The following is a 9,527-nucleotide window of genomic DNA, read 5'->3' as shown; positions in this document are numbered from 1 at the left end:
AGCACGCGGGGCGACTCAAACACAAACCAAACTCGAAACGACACGGAGTCGTCTGCTACGAGGATTCATGCGCGCTTTTCTTGAGTGAAGAATGAACTCGTTCAAAGAAGAAAAGTCCAGTGGATATCAGAGCTCATACAAAAGCAACATCAAGTGCATCTTGGTGGGGGATGCTATGGTGGGCAAAACTTGCCTGGCGAAGAGGCTCGCCGCTGTCGGATTCCAGTCCGACTACAGCCCGACAATGTTCGACAACTACGCCGGTGAGTAATCGCTTCTGTCTGCTTTTTCGTGAAGGTCAGACATCGAGTGCTCTTTCGTGTTGTAGTCGTTCTTATCTTCTTTCTTCGTCCTGCGACTAAACTCCATCCCTTCCATCCTTTTTTTTTTTTTTTGGTTCTGGCTCCGGGCATCCTTTGCGCTAATGTGCAAGATCAGCTGTATGAACTATGGCCTGCTATCGTCTGCGCCGTGAGATTGAAGCCCCAGCCTAATGACTGACTCGCCGTGTATTGCAAAATCCGCAAAATTAGGCTCGTGAAGATGTGTGCCACTGATGTGTGTCAGTGCCCTATAAGCAGCTCAGTGCCAAGTGGGACTCTCCCTCTCTCTCTCTCACACACTTCAGCTCGCTCCCTGTCTCTGGTCATGCGCTCCTTACTGGCTCGCGGATAGCTGTCTGACTTTGATGGCTTTTGTCTGATGCCAGTCTGGAACCGGACTCTTTGTCTTTAGTCTCTTCTGACTCATGGGCTTAACAGCCCTTGTCCAGCCTCAATGTGCCAGCAGAGGCACCCCTCGTTTCCACCCAGTCGCTCCATTTCGACATGAATCAGGGCAGGCTCTAGACAAATCAGGGCAGCCTGTAGGGCTGTCTAGGTTCTCTAGACACTACCATGGCTTGTCTACACACAGGAAAGCCTTGAAATCTTACCCAACATCTACAACACTTTGCCGTCTTCTCTAATTTGTGAGACCAACATAGGCAGACAAAAGACATACAACTTCAAGCATTCATATTAAAAACAAAATAAATGGCCGCTACTCGATCATATCGACAAAATAAGAGTGGGTATAAATAGAGGCTGTAGCCTTATTTCTGGTTTTTGCTGTAGTGTTTATTATGAATTTAATTTTCGAGAGTTTGACGAGTAATGCACCCAGGACTACAACAACACTTGTCACTGGAAGGCTAGATACTGAATCAGAAGGCTATTGCTGTCGACTACACAACTACTATAGAGGAAGAATATTAATGCATCAGGGGGTGGGTTTTGCTGAGCGGGTATGTAATAAATTTCCAAAATATAAGCAGTGGAGGCTGGCTGAAGGCCATATTGTGATGACTGAATCACTCAGGAATGCTGGCCAGGTTGTTAAAGCCATCGATTTTTGCTGAGGCATATACACTTTCCACCTGGCTCCAGCTGGGAAACATACGTATTGACTAGGGGCTGGGTTTGACCTGTGCCACTTGCAAGGATAAGAAGGGCTGTTTGTTTTCAAAAGCAAGAAAACGATTTGGGCAAGTATGGAGAACATTATGGGTAGTGTGAAACTGACTGAAAGAATGCTGCCACCTCTTACAAGGCGTAGATGAAGTAAATGAATCAATCTGCCAATCAATCGATGTGTGTCTGTCCATGTGTGAAGAAGACCTCTGTGAAGAGTGTGCGAGAGAGAAAAGTTCCTGCTGCCTTTTTCTCCATTCTTTGACAGGCATTCAGTTAAACAGGTTAAACTTTACATATTGAAGAGTCTTTCTTCCCTAACATTCCACCACCACACACACGATAACTTCAATGGACAAGGCACACGCACTGTTGTGACTAGTATTTATGTTTGTGGGTGTGACCTGCAGGTTAAACGTAGAATGGAGTCGGCAATAATGCCAACAAATCGCTAGAGTGGAACCAGACACTCAATGGCTCTCACGAGGAGCACCATTGTGCGGCGGAGTTCTGCAGGAAGATGTCACTTCCGTCTGGGCTCACCAGGAACATCACGCGATTCATAGCCACTCCTCTCTTGTCTCTTTTTCTTGCCGTTTTTTTTTCTCTCCCTTCCCCCGCTTTTAGCTCGATCTGCATTTTTCTGTGCACTCCCTGTCCCCTCCCCCTCGCTGGGGGGTTCCAGCGGTCCGGCGGTGCAGCGAAAAAGCAGGGAAACGTGTCACTGAGCCACCGCGGATCACAGGGTTGGATCCCAACTGAATGCAAGTTCTTTCTCTCTGGATGGACTGAATACCTATCATTGACACTTCCACACCCGCCGTTTCTCGCCAACATTTATCATCAATACAAAATGAATGTATATCTGGGCTGTTACGAGTTTTCTTGCTGTGCTCAACTCAACAAACATAATGCGAATCAATAACTGTTATACACACACACGTACGAGGGCGCATCTGATACATTTCTGGATATCATTTGCTCGGTAACAATTCTAAATTATTTAGAAAGATTTTCAGTGCGTTCCTGATTGTTCTGCCAGTGAAATATAGAAATAAGCTTTTACTGTAGATGGTACTGTGTGAGATTGCCAGTCTACCTGTGTCTGCTGCTAAACTTTGCGATACCCAGTATCCAGTGCCTTCCCAGTTCTTTCTGAGTGCATCCCTTCCCACACACTGGGTCGCCGCAGTTGTCGGCAGCTCGCTGGTTGCTTGATGCCAATAACAGATCTTCACGGCTGTTGCATCCTGTGGCTGAACTTTTTTTTTCGGTTTGGTTTGGTTTGATGTTTTCTCCCCCCTGTTTTGTTCGGCTCCGTTGTTTTTGTTTTTTTTTTTCTTCCGGAAAGTTGAGACTGAAACACAAGTTGTCAGAGTTAAATCATCACTTCGATCTCTTACCTCCACCCCTGTAACATTTCAGCTTGAAGTGACATATCCGTAACATAAGGAAAATTCTAAAGATTTCCCAGGGAGCCGAGCTGTGTTTAACCGCCATGTTGGTTCATAACGAGGGGACTAGTCTACCCCCAGCCCTCCCTACCCACTGTCCAACTTTATAGTAATAAGATGAATCGCGTTTTCGCTTTTCATGGTGGATCAAACAGGGTTCGAGTTCCATGAAGGGAGTAAATCGCGGTCCGATACTTTTTCAGGTTGGAATGTGTGTGTGTGTGGAAACGAGAGTATGCCAGTGTGTATGTGTGAGGAAATTTCTTGTCTGGCCAGGTAAGATTTCCTGCTGCCATACCTGCCTTCAGATGCTTGATGTAACTTTTCTAGGAATCTTTGCTTCTGCAGAAATGGAAACACTTAACACGAATATCTGTGAAAGCGCGCTCATCACGCTGCTGAAGTGCGTTTTTGTGTCTGTTGAAGTGTGTTCTTCACATTTTTTCGTTGAGAACAGTTTGTCCTGAATGACGCCCATGGAGACGGGAGGGGAAGTGTGAGGGGGGAGTGTGAGGGGGGGGTAGGTGCCAGATCAAGGGGTCTGTGCACGTGCATGCCCCAAGCACAGACACGTGGGAAATGCATGGTATGGCAACCGCACGATCGCCGCCGTGCACCCGAGACAAAAGCCGCGGGTACAGACCATGCAGACCTGATTGTCCCATGGATCACCGCGCGCTGCATGTTAAGCTAATTAACAGAATTATCGAACACTGCGCCTGTGTGTGAAATGGACCTTAATAGCCATTAATTTCGTGGTTCAAATTAAAGCAATACAAGAGTGCGCGCGCACACACACATAGAGGCAACCTCCTCCCCACAGACACAACCCACGACAGTCTTCCGCTTCAAGAAACTCTTATCATCATGGCTGTGGACACGAAGTTTCATGTAGCCATTCATTCGTTCACCCTTGCCTCTGTCCATCGATCAATGTGTCGGAAGTTTTGAACGCTGTTCTGTGAACTTTGGCGTTCCACAACACTCGTGATCCTGGCACCCGCGCGTGCTCTGGGAGCAAGCAGTCTACGGCGGGGAATCTGGCAAGACGAGCGCAAGGCTGCTGGCGAGATCACATCTGGAAAAGGCATCTCGCCTCTCGCGAGGTGCCGGCGGGGCACGAGGCTAGGCCGGGTCACGGCGGGAGAATGTTCACACCGCGGCTCACGCTTCTGTCTTGTCTGCTAGCAGCCTCCAGCCGGGGAGGGGGGACGGGTAAAGGGGTAGGGTGGGAGGGGTGTCTTACTGTGGGATCTCAGGTCGGCGCCATCTGCTGTTCCTCTCTCTCTCCCCTCTTCCTCCCTCCACTCCTCAGGCATGGGTGGGGTCGTTTTGTGCGTGCTGTACTTGCACTTCCTCACAAAGCAGGTCGTCGGAACCGGAAAGGAATGCTTGTAAAGATTTGTCTCATTAGTTCCAATGGTTGAAACCTTGCTGCATTTTCAAAACAGACATTTTGGAATGTGGTTATGTTGTCGTGGTGTGTATGGTGTGTATTAAAACTAGGCATTCCTGAGAGAGGCACTAACTACCGGAGTGGGAGGGGAGGGGAGGCACCGGAATCAAGCACAATCCTTTTCGTAATGAAAACTCGGTGGTGTAGTAGTTGTAATCTCGATGGTGGTGCTATAACGACCTTTTTTTATGTTTCAGCGACAACAACAATAGACGGGAAATCTTACGTGCTGGGAATTTTCGATACAGCGGGGCAGGTGAGTCTCCATATTTTAGTCTACTTATTTCACGTACAGATACATTCAGTCACATTTTAATCGAGTCTGGAAAAACGTACAACTTTTAACAACTTTATTTACTTGAGGGGGGTACTAATAGGGTTAGGGGGAACCGGAGTACCTTTACTGTCAGCCCTGAAAGAAGATATGTGGCACAAAGTAAGAAGTAAGAAAGGGTCTTGACGTGGGATCTGAACCGTAAATTTCAAGGTCCACGATTCTCACTGCTCCGTTTCAACCCCCGCGCACCAAGCAAGTACTTAATTTAACATCTCTCTCTCTCACCCACATTTGTTAGATTCTTGATTGTGGATCATAAAATCACATGCTACTTGTCCAAGTTTATGTGGGGCGGTGTTGTCGATGTGGGTGCGAGTAATGATGATGGTGTGCAGTTTCCATACTGTGAGTTTCTCTTGCTGATACAGGCGATCACAGGCGGTTTGTTTAAAGTGGGATTGTTGTTTATTCTGTTCAGGAAGAGTTTGACCGCCTTCGAACACTTGCCTATCTGAACTGCGATGTCTTTCTGATCTGCTTCTCCGTCGTCCAGCCGGCCTCCCTCAAGCACGCTATGGACTCGTGGCTCCGGGAGGTGCGCGTGCACGCTCCACACGTGCCATTCATCCTGGTGGGCACCCACATCGACCTGCGCGACGACCCCAAATGCGCCCAGCGCAGGGCCAGCGCTCAGTGTGTGTCCACCAAGGATGGGATGGTAGCAGCCACCCGAATGGATGCCGACTGCTACGTGGAGTGCTCGGCCCTGACGGAAGCGGGCATCATCCGCTTGAAGGAAGCCGCCATCGACGCCGTGCTCAGAACCCACTCCGGCGACGACGGCTGCCACTGCGCCTGCGTCATAGTGTGATGTGACCACAGCAGCCCCTGACTGGATTGAACTGAGAGAATTTCCGAGGTCTCGGAGTCTTCCGCTGTCTGCCGTGTGGTCCGGAGTCAAGGTTCACCTCGAAAACAAGTTACTCAACGTGGGTGCAGTTTGATTGAAGAGGGACTACTCTTTGCCAAGTAGTCACAGACTGCTTCAAGGGACACAAAGGTGGATTTAAGTCGATGTTGAAGAATTTGTTGCGGCCGGTGAGCTGCTCCTCCGTAGAGCACCAATAGATTGGAGGCCACCCTTGCCTCGCCGTGGCAGACACTTACACCCTCCGTCTGTTAGGTGGGACCAGTGGTGACAACAGTCGTGGCCCCACTTTGATGGTGGCCAGATTTGAACTGCGTTTTCAAGACGCTAAACTATCAACCGGAGGCGATCATGTCGTGATGATGTAAACCATGACAACCTATTGTTCAGTTTATTTTAAGAATCATTGTTTTGTTGCCAATGGAAAACATCTCATCCTACCTCTCCCTGTCTATTCAAGGCATGTTAATACTGTTCTTCCCGTTCGACTATGTTTCTCTTTCCGAAAATAGCTCCCACTAGCCATGTTACAAGAGGATGGAACAGGACAAAAATCGTAAATTGTATTGATCTCACAGGTGGGCGACAGGCCGTGAGTCCCTGGCGGATTTCTCATGTTTGATGGCGTCACATCCTGGTGAATAGTTCTCACCAGTCATTGTCGCCACACATTCATTCATTAAGTCAACGACGGGAGACATTAAGTGGGGCTGGTGGTGGGAAATTTGTAGTTAAACGACTTTCACATTGTACAGTGAATGTTTCATCCGCTCTGCCCTTTCACAACCCCAACACACACAAAAAATGGAGTGAGTAGATCGTGTGTACGCTAGGGGATCGTGTGTGATAAAGCCGTCAGCTTCCGGTATCCGGAACAAGTGTGAAGTGCGCCATGCCATCCATCGCCTGACGTGGCCACGTGCGTCGTATCTAAAGGACACGTGACTGTCATGACGATCGTACGCCTCGTAGTGGCTCATCATGACCCACCCACTCCGACAGTTCATTGCGGACACACAACGCTGACCGAGATATACAAATGTGTCAACCTCACCGTTAGCTTCACCCACACACCTATCGGGGTGAAAGAGAGGGTAGGGAGTGGGGGACAGGCTTCTGTTTTTGAAAAACTTGCTGGTGTCTGAGCCTCGCCTGATCTTGCCACTGAACTTGTAATGACTTACGATATATCATCTCACATCCTTCAAGTGCTGGGAGAAATCCAATAACCCAGGGCTGGAGGGATGACTTACTGTGCATGTCGCAATCTACCCGTCATTTCTCACGCGATCCCCTTCAGCCCCTCCCTGGCACGCGCATTGATCAAACAATCGTTTAGTATCTCAGCGGACCTCGTCATCACATCATAGTATTTCCGTGTTCAGGAGGCGGAGTTCTACAGTGAATCTGTATTCTTGTTGATATTACTGGACCAGCAGACATCACTACAACCGATTCTTTGAGTCTTAACAGATTTTCCGTCTGAAATGAAGAAAAATATTTATTGCTTGTTAGTCTTCCTACTGTCATATTCTCAACATTTATTTCTTTCATTTTTTTGTTGTTGACACACTTAACATTGCCTTGCTCTTCCAAAACCTTTGCGTCAATGGATGGCACTTTATTATATTGTACTTTGGTCAAGAAATTGGTCCAGGGAGTATTTGTGGGTAGTTTTGCGCCATAAGATCCAAGCTAAAATATTCCTTAGCTAGTTTTTTTTTTTTTTAGGTATTTGATAAAGAACGTGTCTTGAACTACAAAAACGCCCTCGTCTTTCACAACGGCCTCTGCTTCACATTCCGTCCGTTATCAGTGAGCTGTACATGTTAGAGGACCGTACCCTGTTATCATCTCATTCTCATCCTCTCGGCAACTCAAGAGGTCATGACCTCCTGACGTCATTGTACCTTATCGTTTCATCGCTGTTCGGTATGCAATGCTGGTTGTTGTTTTCACAACACGCCTTTCAACAAGCATCATCGAGAACAATAACAACGCTCATTACTCAATGTACAACTGTGTTGCTACTTGACCTTCTCACAACTGTGTATATTTGCATTTTCATGGAAGAAACGTTTATTCCACAAGGATCTACGATAGGGGGATGTACGTGACTGTAGAACAATGCTCGGCTTCTGTCATGTACACGTCCCTGCCCTCGCGTGTGGTGCACGTGTGGGAGGCTGGATTTGCTCACCATGATCAGGTCGTCTAGTCCATCAGGTCAAACTTGATATTTTCTCATAGACTGAGACTTATTATTTTCCAATGTGATGTGTTGCCTAGAGAATAAATAGATTATATTATGTTCTGCCCGTTGCTTATTTTTCCATGTAGATCAAAAACTACGAATGAATGTCTGAATGTGAAAACATTCTTTCTTTCGACTTTCTCAAGTAAACTGTCACATCCTGGGGCAACAGACGCCATGCCAGACTAACAGCCGAAGTAAACGCGAGCCCTACGAATAACGATTTTTATTTTTTCAAGCAAGGGATGAATCTTTGACCTGTAGGGGCCGTGAGTTGTTACTCCCTGTAGTCCCACGCGGCACGCGGCGGTGTCTGGCATGGTGCCACTGGGTGGTACTGGTCTGTCCACCGGCACAGGCCTAGACAGCGCCCACAATAACAGCCTAACCTTTTTGTCTTTGTTATTTTTTGTTTGTTCTTAATATCCGTTGTGGATTCAGATCGCCAGCAGAACACAGTACAAAAAAGTCAGTGAAAATTTGGTTATCGCGGGTAGAAATACAACGGCCATAAATCAGCTGCACACCTACACACACATGTAACACTGACGTTACAATCGATTGTGTGCTCGACTGTGTGTGTGTGTTTGCGTGCGAGTGAGTGAGGAATCAAAAAAAGTGTGAAGGAATTTTTTTTTTTATAAAAAGCATGATATTGAGGAAGTGCGTGCGGTCCAGTTGTTTTTGTATCCACAGTGATTTCCTTTCAACGAATGCGGAACTTTCACAAAATGGTGCGCTCTGACATTCAGTCTGGTTTTCAGAAAAAAGTTTTTAAAAAAAAAACCACAATTACTTATTTAACAGGACTAGAGATAGGGTGTCGGAAGATGAGTAATGAAGCGAGTTGAAACTAAAGTTCTGGGGAAAAAAAACCCCAGCGACCAGTTCTTAAAAAACACTTGTCACATATAGAGGATAATGGGCTGTCAGCCAGGATCTGAACCCTGTACCAGAAGAATTTTCACTGAAGAAAGAGGGTTTTTATCCACTGCGGTAATGAGAGAATTTTTGATATACCACACGAATACACGAGATCCATGGATGAGTTCGGAAAACTGCGTGTGACCTTTCCCGCAATTAATAGGTTGGACTTCTTCCGGTTGACATGTGCGCTGTGTGTGAGCAATGTATTACTACCAAATTAACTGTCGTGAAACTTAATTGTCAGTCTGTAGTTACATGCAACCTCAAATGCTCAGCCTTATTTCTCGTAAATGTTCTTAACAGAGAAAAGGAAGATGTTGTGATTATCGAGGAAGCGAAAATTCTCAGCAGACGATGGAGACTTCTAGTGTTAGCGAAGGGCTGTGCTGCGTCTGTAGCTACGTTGCCTTTCAATTTCAGAGATACTTATTCTATAGTACGGTTTCGTAGAAAGATTCTTACCAAGAATTCGTATGTTGCTGTCAATCAAGGAAGTAGATTTATTTTTGCACTTCAATCTTCCCTGTAATTTTTGCATGTGGCGTCTCAGTTGACCCTATTGATCAACAAATGTTCGCTTTGTTGCAGATTTGGTGGTAAATTTAAAGCGAAATTTTAAAAAAGTTAATTCATTTTGTAGCAGTACTAATTGCATAAAATATGCCATTTTTGTTATCCGACAAAAATAAAAACAAAATTTAAAAAAACCCATCCCAAAACCTGAAAACAGTCTAAAAGAAAAGTTAATTGACTAAATCACGACACATCGATCCACGTTTT

The 9,527-nt window shown here is 46.4% G+C and overlaps 1 protein-coding gene across 1 annotated transcript; it reads left to right on the top strand.

Annotated features, from left to right (window-relative positions):
• LOC112563303 (cell division control protein 42 homolog) lies at positions 1-7,880 on the top strand. Its single transcript, XM_025237171.1, has 3 exons — positions 1-263; positions 4,559-4,617; positions 5,117-7,880. The coding sequence occupies exons 1-3, from the start codon at positions 92-94 to the stop codon at positions 5,507-5,509; spliced, it is 624 nt and encodes a 207-aa protein (XP_025092956.1). The 5' UTR covers positions 1-91; the 3' UTR covers positions 5,510-7,880.
• Positions 7,881-9,527: the final 1,647 nt, after the last annotated feature.

Source organism: Pomacea canaliculata, linkage group LG4 (genome assembly GCF_003073045.1).
Source record: "Pomacea canaliculata isolate SZHN2017 linkage group LG4, ASM307304v1, whole genome shotgun sequence".
In the NCBI taxonomy this organism is placed as follows: Eukaryota; Metazoa; Mollusca; class Gastropoda; order Architaenioglossa; family Ampullariidae; genus Pomacea; species Pomacea canaliculata.
The sequence above is the reverse complement of the archived record's forward strand: the minus strand, read 5'-3'. Positions and strand labels throughout refer to the sequence as shown.